We start from the raw sequence: 17,035 nt of genomic DNA on the forward strand, positions 1-17,035 counted from the left end.
CATTTCTAATTGGAGGTATTAGCTAATATTATTATTACTATACCTACTACATAGGGATAGGATCTTGGAGATTGGAATATCCCTTTAACTATACTGTTATTCTCAATTTGTGAAGTGGACCCATCTAGCCCCCCATCCGCATTCACCCTGGGCATCATTGCAGCTGGCAGGATGACAAGTGGAGAACGAGAATTTGGCACACTTAGGAATCATGGGATCATGGGAGCAAGTGAAGTGGGCAGGAAGTGAAGCAGTCTCGGCACTTAAAGTGCAGAGACTCAACTTTAATTTGAGAGTATTCACATCCTAATTGGAATAATGGTTCAAGAATTTCAGCTCTTTAATATGTGGTTTCCTCTTTTTCAAGGGACCAAAAGTAATTGGTCAGTTATCTCACAGGCTCTTTAATGGGCTGCATGGGCCTTCCTTTTGTTAATCGATAACAAGTTAAGCATTAAAAAGATCTGGATCTGATTCCAGGTGAGGCATTTGCATTTGGAAGCTGTTGCTGTGAACCCACAACATGCGGTCAAAAGAGCTCTCAATGGAAGAGAAACAGACAATCATTAGGCTAAAAAAAAAGACAAAATCCATTTGAGAGACAGTTGAAATGTTAGAAATGACCAAATCAGCAATTTGGTACATTCTGCAGAAAAAGAGCACATTGGTGAACTTGGGAACTCAAAAAATCCTGGATGTCCACAGAAGGCAACAGTTATGAATGATCTCAGAATCCTTTCTATGGTGAAGAAAAACTCCTTCACAACATCCACCCAAGTGAAGAACACTCTGCAGAAAGTAGGTGTCTCAGTATCTACCATAAAGAGAAGGCTTTGTGATAGCAAGTACAAAGAGTTCACCACCAGGTGCAAACCATTAATTAGTCTTAAAAATAGAAAGGCCAGATTAGACTCTGCGAAAAAAAAGTATCTAAAGAAGTCAACCCAGTTGTGGAAAAGTGTTCTTTGAACAGATGAAACTAAGATCAACCTCTATCAGAATGATGGGAAGAAGAATGTATGGAGAAGGCTTGGAATGGACCATGACCCAAGGCACATCCTCTGTAATACATGGAAGAGGCAGTGTGATGGTGCAGGCATGCATGGCTTCCAATGGCATCGGGTCAGTGTTAGTGTTTATTGATGATGTGACTGAAGACAGAAGCAGGCAGATGAATTCTCTGTGCACAGGATGATACTTTCTGCTCAGGTGCAACCAAATGCCACATAGTTGATTCTACAACACTTCACAGTACAGGTGGACAATGTGCCAAAACATTCTGTGAAAGCAAAGAATTGGAATATCCTGCATAGGCAAGTCATAGCCAGATCTCCACCACATCAAGCAGCATTAAGACAAAACGTAAGGCAGAAACAACTGAGGTCACTGTAGTAAAAACGGCAAAGCATCACCGAGGAAGAGACCAAGGATTTGGTGACAACCATGGATTTCAGACTTCATGCCATCATTGCCTACAACGGATTCTCTACAAGTATAAAAAAATGATCATTTTATTTATGGTAAAATTGATTTGTTCAATTGCATCTCAGTTGTTTTATTTTAAATCCAAAATAGTGTCCTGCAGAGCTGAAATCACGAAGAGACCAAATCATGGGTCATGGTATAAGAAAAAAAGTCAAATGACATACTGTGTACATGTAGCCTCCATACATAATGCACTTTGGGATCTGTATTAATAAAATGAAAATAAACCACTACATAAGAGAAATATGTTAACAATATATACAAGTTACAGTCAACAAGTCAAAAAAAAAGTTTTGCATCAGAAAAATATCAGATGATCGAGGAGATACAAAAGGTTGTACACTATGTCTAATGAAGGAGACACCTATGACGCCATTCGCTCTCCGGAGTGCCGTATAAATGCTTGTTGTAAAAATAAAGAATCTCGGGAAGTGTTCCGCTCTCGCACAAATGTGACAAACATTTAAAAAAAACTATATTTATGGTTAACTGATTTACAATCTTGCCACATTTTTGTTTATTGGAAAAACGTAAATCAGGATCACTTATCTCCACCGCTGCAATGAGTTGTTTTATAAGCAGCATACTGTTAACATGTGGTAAATATCGCCCGCTTCTACAGTTTTTCCCAAATGTAAAAATAGCTTCCCATTCCTGTCCTTTTTTCACTCTATTAATAAAACGGAGTAATATGTTTTAACTAAGCTCTGGATTTCACATATTTACAGTATTCGTACACTAGAATTTCAGTCACCCATGCCCAGTGTTTACAGCAATGACTAGACTGGAGGAACTGGGATATTTGTACCAAGGTCGCTTTAAGGGAAAAATTAAACCCATACTGTAAAAAGCACCAATGAAAAACCTTCTTTTAAAGGAGATTTCGACCAACAATCAAGAATTTTGGTCTTTCGTTGATTAACTGATGCCCCCATACGCATTAGACTAATGTCTGCTGAACCAACTGGTATTGATGGGTTCAACCAACGGCCTAAAGTTTATGGCGACACCAGCCAAATGATGGCCAGAAGAGATGTCGAAAGCACAAGTCCAATTTAGGATTGGCAATCACATTGTTCTGCCGGAGATAAGCTGCCGGCCATCGTATTAGTCTGAAGATTTCTCATAGAGGACACAAGAGCGCTTAGCCAAATCAGGGCACCTGTGCATGGGAGAGTTGGCTGATATGGCCGAAGCAGCGATCGGCTGACAGACATCTAATGTGTATGGTCAGCTTTAAACAAGCCAATTATAGGGAAACAAAAGTCCTAGAAATGTATTCCTGGTTCTTGGCCAGTGTAAATGCATTCTTGGACGGACTGTTTCACCGGCAATGAGGCAGACACAGCAACATTATTGTAGTTGTTGTTTAAAGTGGACTTTTCAATAATTTTTGACATATAAATTATATATTTTCGCTCATAATTGCAAGAATGTACATACATTTTTTGTTTTTCTCAAACCCATTGTGGAGATACAGGGTTCCAAAATTATTTCCACCCAGCGTGTTAACTTTTTATCATTCAACTGAGCATACAATCGCATACAAGATTTCTCTTGCGTATCACCCCTACTCGGGTACTCTCTACCACAACATATCAGACTCTAACCTACCATCAAAACCTTCAAAAAGAACCTGAAGACCCACCTCTTCTGACAAGCCTACAACCTGCAGTAACAACCTATCGACCAAACCACTGAACGACCAGCTCTATCCTCACCTACTGTATCCTCACCCATCCCTTGTAGATTGTGAGCCCTCGCGGGCAGGGTCCTCTCTCCTCCTGTACAAGTTGTGACTTGTATTGTTCAAGATTATTGTACTTGTTGTTATTATGTATACCCCTCAACACATGTAAAGCTCCATGGAATAAATAGCGCTATAATAATAAATAATAATAATTCAGCTATGTGGATATGAATTTTAATCCCATTATTATGTCAAAGCATAAAAAGGCAGGATCAATGGACAGGAGAAAGTAGACACCCAAAGTTCTGACCTAAATTAGGTTAAGAACAGTGGCGGGATGTACCTGTCCTCAGCTGTTACCGTAACACCCCCCATGCTGAAGCTGCTGTCCTCCTCCTGTTTAGGGACTTTACTAACAGGAAGTGCCGGGAGGAAGACATGGCTATATGAGGTAGATAAAGTCTCCCGCAAGCCTCTATCTGTCTCATATGACAACACCAACCTCGCATTCTCCGGCTACCTCTGGTCCCCCTGCAATATGGAGCACCAATGGGTTACCAAAGGTCTTCATGGCTGATATTGTTGTACTCTATTCATTAAAGGTTTAACATGCAATATCAACTGATAATATATGTGACAAAGGTTTAGTTTGTCAAAATGGAGATTTTCATGATCTCGGACTGCGCTCACGGGAAAGATGAGATCTAGAGAGCATAAACAAGGTTTTTTATTCATCAAGGCATTTTGGCACTGGACCAGCGCTTTTCTGAAGGTGAAAAATAATTTTTATTTCTTACACTAAGAAAGGCGCCAATTCAATGTCAAAACGCGTTGGTGAATAAAAAAACGTTGTTTACATTTTCTGTCTCTCATTCTTCCCGTGAGCGCAGCCTGCAGATCATGATAATCTCCGCTTTGCCAAACTGTTACCTGGACAGTACTCTCCTCCAGCCACAGAACTGCAGCTATGTCGCATATGTTTTTTTAAGTGTGGTCACGAGGGGACCATGTACCATGTCTAATGGTAATGCCCAAATATTCGCAGATTCGGGATTCATTTAGGTTACCTAATATTGTCACTTACTGGGGTTAATTAACTCCACTAAAAACCCAAGTAAACTTTTTTAAATGCTCAGATTGCTAACAAGCCTAAGGGTAGATTCACGCAACCACATCAGTTTGAATGCTGTCCGTTGAAAATAAGGAACTATTTTTGGTATTCAAAACGTTAATAATTTGCTGATTGTTACAATTGGTTGTCATATGGATGGCAATACAAATGAAGAATCATAATTTTTTCTGGATGTAAATTATTTTTTTTACATATATATATTTTTAGGGGAGCAGCTAATAAAGCCATGGTGAAGAGCTGGAAGCTCCCTTTGATATAATAAAGAATAAATTAGAATTGATAATGTTCAATGATGGATAGGCTACTGATAGTCTTACTGATTTGATGTAGTTTGACAACCATATATCGATTGTTAAGTGGATAGTCTTCAAAATTATTCTGTTCCTTATCCATCTTATAAAGCTTCAAGGATCACCTTCCGTTCTATTCTTTTGTCTGTCATGATGTTTTCACTTTTGTGATTTTTGTGTTTAACCCCGGATTACCGACAGAGATCTGGTTGTTTTTGGTTAGCCACACCACTGACATTGACCTTAGCCTTAGTCTTAAATGTAGCTTCTATTGTGGCTATAAAAAAAAAAAGATGAAAAGCTGCACTAGCAAGCAATATGTGAAAGTCGGGTGCTAGGCCGACTTTTGCATTGTTTTGTGGCTAGTCGTTTGTTGGGTAGACAGATATATTTTCATATTTGAATATCATCTGAAAAATTTAATCATTCAATTATAATGTAATTCATCATTTATTTTTTACTATTTCATGCATTTTTAAAATAAGACCAAAATTTGACTTGGTTGTGCACTTAAAATAGAACATGTATATATTGTGACAAGTGGGTCAAATCCTCCTGGGAGATCGGGGGTTACAAAATCACTATGCATTGTGAATCACAGATCTTCCATTTAGCAGGTGTGTTTGTGTTTCATATTAAATGGATTTTGCTTTCTTTGGTGCTGAAGAGGTTAATGACCTTTTCTATTCTGGTTAGAAACTTGCAGCTTCATCTCACAGCTGTTCCTGACCTGGTCATTTCCTCACCCTAGAAAATCTGGCCTGACTTTCTCTTTCTTGCCAGTGAAAGTTTTGCTTCTTAGCTTCTTGGAGTTGCTGTTCTAAATTGAAGATCGTTGTTGCTACTGAAAATTGTTGCGTGCTGTTTTTGGGTGTATGCTTTCCTCATTCTTCTTTTTCCATTTGGTTTCTACCCTTCCCTATATACCTCTCTACCTTTGGTGAGTATTTTGTATGTTAGCTGCTTTTTGATATCCCTGTTTGTCTTATGTGTTTATACACTAGCATTTCTGTCCCGGGTACACCGGAAAAAGGGGAAGAGACAGCTTAGGGTATAACATGAGAACAATAAGGCAGGCAGCTTTTTAGAGGTACCTTTGGGGCAGAGATAGTTAGGGTCCCAGCCTTAGGGATATTGCAGGGACCCTTTCCCTATTTACATACAGTCAAAGCATGACATATACAGTTGTGCTCAAAAGTTTGCATACCCCTGCAGAATTTTTGCTTTCTTGGCCTTTTTTCAGAGAATATGTATAACACCAAAATGTTTTCTCCACTCATGGTTAGTGGTGTTAGGTATCGAGTTCCCGCCTCTGCACAGGGGGAATCTCGAACCATCTCTGCTGTGGTCTCCCATTCTTCTCCAGCCGCAGTGGAGTCTGCTCAGCGGAGACGTCGGTCTCAGCGTCTTGCTCAGTCTCACTGTGTGCATAGGGTTACTGCTGCTTTTCCTGCTTCTGCCATTGAAGCCAGTGCTGGGCAGCGGCGAGCAGACGCTTTTGGGACTAAGTCCTGCTTTTTCCCTTCTGAGCATGCCCAGGGTGAGATCTCCTGTTGGAGATCGAGGGTCACATGCTCAGATGCTGCAGTTCCCATTGGTCCTCCAGGAAGGTCCTGAAGGTGCTAAACTTCTGTGGCAGCTTCCCATTGGTCCTTTATTGGAAGGTCCTATACATGCTGCAGCTATATAAGCTTCGCATGACCGCACAGCCATGCGCTAGTGTACAATTGTAATCGTGTGTGTTGAGATGAGTGCAAGTCGTTCCTTAAAAAACCCATCCCTTGTGTATGACTGTTCGCATAAGGTGTATGGCTGCAATCTAGCGCCCGGCTGAACTCACAGCGTTAACACACGAAACAGCGCCTACTGCTGTGACCACCAGTACGGTACCACATGCCATTAGAGCGCTTCTTTAACCCAAGTCAGGGTGGTTAGTGGCATCTGCCTGTACGGCACAGTTCGCACTCTTGTGCTATTTAATTATTAGTTTTGTTACGTGCGGTACTGCGGCCCTGTGACGCAACAGGGTTCGCTTCCTTCACACAGGGTGAAGTTAACCCATGTGTGTATTCACATTGTACCGCCATATAGTCCGTCATTACTTGGCAGCAGGTTCCATCTCTGCACGGTGGACCCCGGGCTGCGAACGCACCTTATTCCATCTTATTATTTGGTGCGTTCCGCTAGCCCTAACAAGTGGTTGGGTGAAGCTATTTATTGTCAAACTACTGTGTTTTCTCTTATGACAACCTAAAACATCCAAATAACCCTGATCAAAAGTTCACATACCCCATTTCTTAATACCGTGTATTGCCCCTCTAACATCAATGAAAGCTTGAAGTCTTTTGTAGTATTTGTGGTTGAGGTTCTTTATTTTCTCAGTTGGTAAAGCAGCCCAATCTTCTTGGCAAAAAGCTTCCAGTTCTTGTAAATTCCTGAGCTGTCTTGCATGAACTGCACGCTTGAGATCTCCCCAGAGTGGCTCAATGATATTGAGGTGAGACGGCCACTCCAGAACCTTCACTTTGTTCTGCTGTAGCCAATGTCAGGTTGACTTGACGCTTTCGGGCTGGTGAGTGCAAATTTTCCTCCAGTATTTGCTGATAATGTGCTGAATTCATCTTTCCTTCAACTTTTTCCAAGTTTCCTGTGTCTTTGCAGCTCACACATCCCCAAAACATCAGCAATCCACCTCCGTGCTTTACAGTAGGAATGGTGTTGCTTTCATCATAGTTGTTCCTTGCTGATCTCTCTCCAAATGTATCATTTATGGTTGTGGTCAAAAAGTTCAATTTTGACCACATCACTCCAAATTACCTTGTTCCAGAAGTTTTCAGGCTTGTCTCTGTGCTGTTTTGCGTATTGTAGGTGAGATAATTTGTAGCATTTGTGCAGTAATGGTTTTCTTTTGGCGACTTAACCAGGCAGCCCATTTTTCTTTAAGTGCCTCCTTATTGGGCATCGTGAAATAGCCACACCACTATTTTTCAGAGAATCCTGTATTTCAGCTGATGTTATTTGTGGGTTTTTCTTTGCATCCTGAACAATTTTCCTGGCAGTTGTGGATGATATTTTTGTTGGTCTACCTGACCGTGGTTTTGTTTTTACAGAACCCCTGATTTTCCAATTGTTTATCACAGTGTGAACGCTGCTGATTGGCATTATCAATAACTTGGATATCCCTTTCCTGTTTATACAGTTCAACTATCTTCTCCCATAGATCAATAGACAATTCTTTTGCTTTACCCATGACTCACAATTCAGAAATGTCAGTGGCTGGATGAAAGATGCAAGAGTCTGTCTGGATCCCAGAAACTCACTCAGCTTTTATGCACACACACTGATTACAAGCAAACAGGTCACAGGTGAGGATGTTACCTTTAGTAGCCATTCAAACCCATTTGTGTCAGCATCTGTGCATGTTATCAGGCCAAAATCACCAGGGTATGTGAACTTTTGATCAGGGTCATTTGGATGTTTTGGGTTGTCATGAATTAAAAAGAGAAAACACAGTAGTTTGACAATAAATAGCTTCACCCAGCCACTAACCATGAGTGGAGAAAAAGTTTTGGTGTTAACATTCATATTCTCTGAAAAAAGGCCAAATTCTGCTTGGGTATGTAAACTTTTGAGCACAACTGTATATACTGAAATTTATTTAATAATTTGTACAAAAGTCTTTGTTAGTGATTACAGCTTCAATATGCCTCTTGTATTGAGAAACTAGTTGCAGGCATTTCTCAGTTACGATTTTGGCAAAAGAAATGGGCTTTCACTGTACTATGAACAAATATCATAGACATATGTTGTTGGATACAAGTAGTTAATGAGATAATGCACACATTGATGTTTCAGTACAAGTGTAATGTACACTACTAAGTAACATCATAGTGATATTACTGTTTCTTAAAGTCACAGTCCAGGGATATTATAGTTAATGAAATTACAGCACAGCAATCATGTCCACAGTGATGTCATTGTACAAAATTAATCCACTCATAGAGATGATTCACACAGTGATGTCACAAAATAAGCATAATTAGTAACAGCACGAGAGTTATTCAAGCTGGGTTTAAAGCACACAATGTCATCACAGCACAGGAAAACACATAACATTACAGGATGTAATTATAATGTACAATCATATGAAAGTGGAAAAAGTAATAACGCTGGAAAAGAGGGTTAATGCTTACAGCAGAGGCACAACATTTAATCCGGAGCTCCAGTCAATTTTTCAATTCACCCCTTCTTTTCATCATCTTATGTCCCCTACCTTGATGAAATGAGATGCACCCTCCAATATTTGATTGGCCCCAGAAGCAGCTGTAACTCCTACTACTCTGCAGTTACGTGATTGGTTATTTTTATTTAGGTTTGTTTACCCTTATTTATATGATGTCATTGTGTTCCCTTTACTTTTTTGTTTGCTTGTTAGTTTTCTTTTATTTCTCCAAAACATGTTTTATATAAGAAGTTGTAATTGGTAATGGCTTCTGTGAGCTTATTTTTGCATTCTTTATTTATTTGTGGTTTTTGCTGTGCTAGTTTACTCCAGCAAAAGAGCAGCGGACTATGAAGACTTTAGAATAAATAAAGCGTATTGTCGTAGAGACGATTAATCAAATTGCGATTATTATCGGGAATGGATCTGCTCTGTGTAAGATGGGTTGCATTGCCACAATGTCTACAGAACATGTGTTTTGTAAACATACGTAATAAAGTTTATTAAAGCCAGAAAGCACAAAAACAAAAGCAAAACCTCAATTCTCAGTGCAGATGTTGCATTTGCTTGAGTAAGTGCCTGAAAACAGCAGGTATGTGGATCAGTGGTTTTCCATGGTTCCAGGTTCTCTAACTTTAGGTGATCAGCTGCTATTTCGAGGAGATGAACCTAAGCATGTGAATGGCTTGCCATGTAATTGATTTTTGCTCTGGGTTTATCAAATCTGTTGGTTATTCCGGGTCATACAGGGAAGTTCCTCGATAGGATACATGTCATCTCGAGGGAGTCCCTTCAAAAGAGAAGAAGCTCTCCTGCTCCACAGCTCTGTTCATGAATGAAAAGCTTCCCACTTCTCACTGCCACTTGTAGCTTCCAGAAAAAGAATATTTTTTAAGACTGTGGTTTAAAACAAGCTCATTTCTAACCATACTGTATGGTTTATCTGAAAATAGGGTTGGACTGGGTTGGCAAAGGTCCACCAGTGACATTGATTATTAAGGACACTGTTCAGCTGCATGCAAAAATAACCTGACCCTAGTACAAAAAATGTATCTCTGCTTCTATGTAATATTAATTTGGCTAGCTTGTTTAATGAATGGTTAGAGTATACCTATTTCTGCAAATTGTGAATCCAGTGTAATAGCGTTACTCATTGGCGCTACTTCACAGGGGTCTACCGGAGGATTCTTGTTTTCCCCTGTGGGCAAGTTTGAGCCTGACAAACCATGTGGACACATGCCAATCATAATGATCTTGAACTCAGGTTTTCATCAGGCATAGCTCTGCTTGATGAAGAGTAGACTTGAAGTCAAAGTTGAAATGTGGTCGATCTGTCTGCACAATCCATCTAGGCTGAGAGGAAGACCTTCACTCTCCATTACCTTTAAATAAGTATATTATTATTAACAGCCTTAAGCTCGATCTTGAGCCATGGCGAGTTGGTAAATGAACACTTTGTAGGAAGATTGAACTTGTGCAAGCCTAGATAGGTCCAGCAGGGTCTTCTCAACCGTTATCTTGATTGTGTCAAGCCATCGGGTTCCTGGTCGTCCTCTTTGCCTTGTTCTTTCTATTCTTCAGACCCTAATGAAGAAGTGGATAAGAATCAGTAACCATAGTAAGAACGTGTGCACATAGATTTAATTTTTATCCATATCAAAGCAAAAATTACAACAAAATAGTTCAAGATTGGATTTGATAACTAAAGACAAATAACATCAAAGACAGCTGCCACCTTGATAGTTAATGGGTTACCTAGCAGATTGTATTCCTGCTACCATTCCAGTTATGCTACTGGTTTATCTTGTATTACTTGAGTATTCACAGGCTTGTAGTTCCTGCACATTCTCTTTAAACTTTCTTGTATTATGTTGTTTTTTCCTCCAGATATATGATAAGTTCTAATTGCTAAAGATATATTTGTTTATTGTTCACAGCATTTTTATGTAGTAGTTTACGGCATCCTCCAATTACAATGAACAATGGCATTAGTATACTGTATCTAAATTCTATATAATATTATAAATTATTCTTTTTTAATAATTACAGCTGATTCTTGGAACAATCATTCTGATCTGTGTAATATGGTTTGTGTTGGCACAATGATTAGCTAACTAGTTTTTGTGAACATTTGTAACATGGGAAAAAAAGTTAATTAAAGCCAGACTAGTTAGAAAACCACAGCAAAACCTCACTTCCTAGGCTAAATTTTGTATTACTTTTACCCTTTTTATAAGATATGAGTGCAAAGTGTGGCATAAGCACAGTAGTTGCATTAAAGTACATCCATTTGCCCTCAAAGGGCAAATCGACAAGGTTGTCATCCTGATACTAAGCCTTTAAGACAGAGGAGCATTTAGCTTTCTCGTTACTTTCTGACAGTGAATTCCAAACTTGTATCAACAATGGTATGTACTAAAGAATTAATGGAGCTATGATAAATTATCAGACACAGGGCCAGGCTAGGATAAGTGCTGTATCAGAGTAAGGTCATGGTAAAAAAAAAAAACAATTAACAAATTAGAAGAAAATAAAATCACGTAATTTTAGGTAACCTTCCTTTGTAGACTTCAATATAACCTATTTGTTATAAGGAATAAGTAATAACTATAGTAAGACCTCCAGGACATGGACATATCGTACAAATCCCACACTGTACCTAACAGGATAGTTTAAAGGGTTTTTCACAATAGTCCAAGGTGTATTTGTCATGTTGTCTCCATAGTGCCTCTACCTGATAGTAAGTTATGCACATTAGTCAACTGTCCGCCCAATGATTCTTCGTCCCATCGTTTGACTAGCAGCCATCTCAGATGTTTCTCCCATACACAGGAATACTCACTGCTCTGAATGCTCCTATGTTCACCATGAGAAAGTCGCCAACAAACATCTCTGCTGTTGGCTTATGTCTGGGAGCAATCGGAAGTGCCCCCATAAACATTAGAGTGTTGGCCAAACCCATTAATATCAACATTAGTCTAATGGAGTGTTCCCAAACTTAAGCCCTCAAGAAAGCTATATCATGTTTTTAGGATCACCTTAGTGTAGCCTATCTGATAATTCCATCATCTGTGAAAAACTAAGGATATCCTAAAAACATGATCTGATGGTGGCTTTTGAGTACTGGAGTTGGGGAACACTGGTCTATTATGTATCTGTGGGTCTTTAGTTGGATAAATAATGTGTTTTAAAAATTTTGTCTTAGAGTGCCAAGAACCGCTGAAATGTTTCAACTTATTTAACTCTACATTTTGCCATTATATTACAATCTTATTTAGCCATGTTTTTTTTATCTTGTGTTTTAACATTACTGAGTGTTAGGAACCTAGATTTGGGTCCGATGGAAGATATTTCATGTTAGCATTTGACAGTAATCCCTTTGATACAAATGTTTGAGTAATGATAATGGTGGCCTTACTCAAGGTCAACGAGTAAGCTTTCTTAAAAGAGATTATTTATTTCATTATCATTATCACTGTCACATTGAAAAATTATTTCTGTAGAGAAGGTCATAAAATCATAATAATGTTTATGTTGCAGGGCTTACTTGGACTTAAATGAGTTGAAGCATCGGCTCAATGTGACTGGATCAACTCAGTTAAACATTTTCTTTGCAAACTCATCAGAAGAGGAGCTGGCTGGTCTCGCTACATGGCCTTGGGAGAAAGAGGTTCTTACTCATCTTGGTACGTGGTACTTTTTGTCAATTTCTATATTCTAAAGTCAAAATCTGATTTTATAATATTTAATATGGTTGTCTCACAAAATAGCATTAAAATGAGGTTCTATTTGTCATTCTGGTGAAAAGCGGAGACATGTACCGGTAAATTGTTCTGCCGCAAGTGGCCAACAACCCATCCAAAACTGACAAGAACAATGATGATGGTGAAGAGAAGACCAATTGGGCAATTTTATTTTACACACTCAATTTTTGTTGTTGTTTTTTTCTCTCCAGAGATAAGCAGGAAGTTATTCTTATTGATAACACATGAACTTATTTGTATGGTGGAGTCGGGAGAGATAGCTGATGAGCGAATGCTCATTCTCAGGTCTTTGGGCACATTTAGGGTTGGAACGTTCAAATTGATAGTAGGAAGCAAACTGAGTTGGAGAAGAAGTAAGAGAAATTGTAATGAATATTTATAATTTTTGCCTCTAGTAATTATCCATATATCCCCAAAATAAAGGTGTCCATTGACCTTAGATATTTATTGGCCAAACCAGTGTTTGGCTAACAGCCATCTCTCCCCGCAGACTCATACATATCAATATTTGGCTTGTTCAAGTGTTCATTTGGAGCCAAAACACCTTGGATAGCTGTCAGCCAAAACTTTTTGGGTTGACAACCATCTCTCCCAACCCCCCAAATACACATGAATATTTGCCTCAACCAAGTGTTCATTTTGTTTAATTGAAAGAGGTAAAAGGAAAAGGATCAAGTGTATAAATTCAAGTAGTCCATTTCTTCTCTACCCCTGTCTTACCTCCTTGTCGAGAATCAGGAAGCTTTCATACACAGAAGATGGTTCCACCAAAATTGGTGTGTCCGTCTGAATTTAATTTAATGTGTTCGGCGGGAAGTAGAAGTTTTGTATTCCAAAGTGTATAAAATATATAAAACGTTGATTTTGCTTTTTTTTTGTACTAGTCTCTAACTTTTTTATATTAGTGGGGAAAAATTGTCCACCACAGCTATAAATTGTCCATGTTAATTGTTAGATAAGTAAGTTTAATGTAGTATCATGAATACTTCTTTTGTATGCGTGACAATATTGCACAGCATTTCAATTTTCTGATATCTCACTGCAACATTTTCTCATTGCATAGGTGTTTTCAAAGGAACTACGTTGTCAAATAACCAGAAATAACTGCACATAGCCATTTAAACAAAATAATTTATTTACTCTGCTTTCCCAAAATGTTCTCATTTGTTTGAGTAAATCTAAGATAAAAAATATATATAATTTTTTTTGTTACAGGGGGTATCGTTATGAATCCATCATTCTTTGGAGTTCCTGGCCACACGCATACCATGATCCATGAAATCGGACATAGCTTGGGACTGTACCATGTCTTCCGTGGTATTTCAGAGATTCTCTCTTGTAGTGACCCCTGTATGGAAACAGATCCCTCCTATGAAACAGGAGATCTCTGCCATGATACCAACCCTTCCCCAAAGCATAAAACATGTGGAGACCCTGGACCTGGGCCAGGAAATGATACTTGTGGCTTTCAAACTTTTCGCAACACACCTTATAATAACTACATGAGTTACGCAGGTAGGTTACGCCATCCAGATATATGCATATGTTTTTGTGTATACGAATATGTTGTGATCATGAAACAAACATCCCAATTCAAGAGACAAACAAATTCATTTGAGTTGAATTGTACTCTACTTGAATTTAAAAAAAATCTGCATTCGGAAAAATGTGGATTTTTTTTGGGAATTCCCTTCCTTGCCGATTTAGCAAAATGGTGACACATTTTTCCAAAAGCCATAACAAAAATCCTTATACTAGTCCATTCACCTCTCCAGCTCTTTTGCGTCATCCATCTGCTCCTCACCACATCTTCAGAACATCACCATTCACACTGAATACCTTGGGCCTCTCACATTGGGCCAGGACTTTCAACTTTGACGAGGTGTGTGAAGATCCTGCGCAAGAGCACAAAGGTTCACTTAGTCATGACATTACGGTGTGCACCATGACCTTGTGCATACATGCACCTTACCCTCCCAAGTCTCATCCAAGCCAGATGTCCCAGTCCAGTTTGAGAGGTCTGGAGAATTCAGCACTAGCGTCAGGCATCTGAAGATGAGGCGAATACCGGAAGAGTGACGGTGGGGAGTGGAGGGGCCAGAAAGGAGAGCGGTGAGGTGAGTGCTTTTATTTTTTTACATCATACTTTTATTATGCTTTGGGGTCTAGAGAGACCTCACAGTATAGTAAAGGACATTGCATTTGTGGAGAATAACCTCTCTGCAAATCAAATAACTCATGAACAGGCGATTTCCAATTTTGCTTGATCCGCTCATCTCTACCAGACTCCTGTTCATAATATTGAAAATTAAAAATTAACTCCAACAAAGATTTGCATTTGAAAACAAAGCTTATTAATAGTTTGTAAATGATGCCTCAAAGATAATATCCACCCTTGAATATTTTTGTGTTTTTTTTCTGCTTTAATCTATTCTTATTCTATATTTATAGTGGTTGATGCTCCATTTTTCCAACACAGTTTTATTAAAATATTGTTTCTACATTAAACTCAATATGCTTTCAGAATTCATTTTACCACCCACTTAGAATTCTATGTTGAGAAGCTGTAAACTGATCCTTCAGTGAAACTGAAAATCCTTTTCATCTCTACTATTTTTACAACACAATTTGAGAATTAAAATATCGGTAAATGAATGTACCCGGCTGCAGGTTAAAATAAAGAGATAAACCTCAGCAGTTTTTGGTGTCTTTACGTTACCTGTGGCACTGATGATGGACTCTGCCCATTTAGACGGAACGCTCACTTCTGAGTCGTTGAGCTCACTGATTGTTAGCAGCGCTGTTGACGTGACTGTAGCATCACAGCCAGACATCGGGATCAGCTGCAGTTTGTTTTTTCATAAGAACCTGCATCTGGGCCCTATTTCTGCTAAAAGAGAACAATCACTTTTAATAATCAGTTCAAAGGGTAGTGTTTTTACTATCGATTTTGTTCACATGGGTAGAGAAGGTTTGATTTCACAACCATTGACTTATTTTTACACTTTGATCATCATCAAAATTTTGGAGCAACGGCTATTGAAGACAACAAAATCTACAAAATCTTTCAATATTTTTAATATGGTGCTGATAGGAGTGCACGCACCCCCGGCAGCAGCAGACCACAGAAGAAGCAGGACAGGAGCCTCGGCGGTGAGTATGCTGGTGTCTCTGCAAGGAGAGAGGGACTGCAGGCAGAGATGCGGGCGCTACAGTGGCTCTCCTTTTCTGAGAACACATCCACAAATACAGACAGAAAAGAGGGTATAGTTTTAGTGGAAACGGTACAAAAGATGGTACTAAGACAATTATTTTTGCAGAAATCACTCCACTTGACTATTTCCCTGGAATACCAGCCAATAATTGGACTATACACAGCCAGGGAAGGCCTAACACAATAGGAGTAGGGAGACCTTCCATGATGTAACAAGAAAGGAGCTCCCTGTGAAGAGCTCCTATGTGCAGGTTCACATTATGCACTATAATTTCCTGATCAAGAGGTGCACAGTTAATTGTAAATATGGGGATGGACTTCACCAACATACTACAGGAAAAAACAAGGTCCCATGCAAACCAAGCATCCAGCATATTGGCTTCTGCCCCACTATCCAAGAGGATAGGTATTATCTCAGTTTTCATACCTATAACCAATCACTAAATCAGGTAAGATAATCTGAGGTACACATGCGGAGGTGATATAATGTGTAATTCTCCACAAAACTCGGGGTTAAAACTTTTTTGTGGTTTTGGTAAAAAAGGACAGACCCCAATGAAATGACCCTTTTGACCACAGAAAAAACACAACCCCGTTTTGCGACAAACCACAAGAGACCCATACGGAGAATAGGCCCCCCTAATTGTATCCGTACTACAGAATACACAGGGATGACTTCAGCTTTTGTTAGTACCGTAGAAGACAGAGTCACAACAGGTCTATCCCAGGTGCATCTATCTATACACATGGCCAGAGCCATGGTGGCCTCATAAGCACTAATGTGTCTTTTAATCTTTCAGACAGGCACCGACAAAACTAACACCTAAAAGCAAGATCATTCCAACAGGTATCAGTAGCCCATCTACAGAAATCTGAGCAAAATTTGCTGCACCAGCCTGTCTTCCTGCTGAAGATTACATAGCATATACTTTGCAAGGGAGACATGGTCCGGATAATTATACACAAGCCCTAGCGCCGCAAAATAACATCGACCGACCAAAGAAACAGTGAGTCTGGCAGAAGTGAAAAGGACCAGGATTAAGGATCTCCTTGAAGGAGGGAAATAACAATCCGAACCTGTTGCTCCTCACTCCCAGAAGGATGTGGATGAAGCCTAGTATAAAGCTTTCAGGCTTCACGGAACACGACAAATTTATCTCGTTCCCCCAGAAAACCTATCCGGGAGGACCATCTTAGGTTCAGGTTCAGCCTGACTGCCCGTCAGACCAATAGTCGGC

At 39.3% G+C, this 17,035-nt stretch overlaps 1 protein-coding gene across 1 annotated transcript in view; it reads left to right on the forward strand.

Annotated features, from left to right (window-relative positions):
* PAPPA (pappalysin 1) overlaps positions 1 to 17,035 on the forward strand; it is a 447,251-nt gene that overhangs the window by 142,926 nt on the left and 287,290 nt on the right. Inside the window, exons 3-4 of the mRNA XM_069748556.1 lie at positions 12,360 to 12,505; positions 13,799 to 14,098. Coding sequence (XP_069604657.1) covers positions 12,360 to 12,505; positions 13,799 to 14,098 — 446 coding nt within the window. The remainder of the gene's footprint in view (positions 1 to 12,359; positions 12,506 to 13,798; positions 14,099 to 17,035) is intronic.

The sequence above is a fragment of the Ranitomeya imitator genome, chromosome 2 (genome assembly GCF_032444005.1).
Source record: "Ranitomeya imitator isolate aRanImi1 chromosome 2, aRanImi1.pri, whole genome shotgun sequence".
In the NCBI taxonomy this organism is placed as follows: domain Eukaryota; kingdom Metazoa; phylum Chordata; class Amphibia; order Anura; family Dendrobatidae; genus Ranitomeya; species Ranitomeya imitator.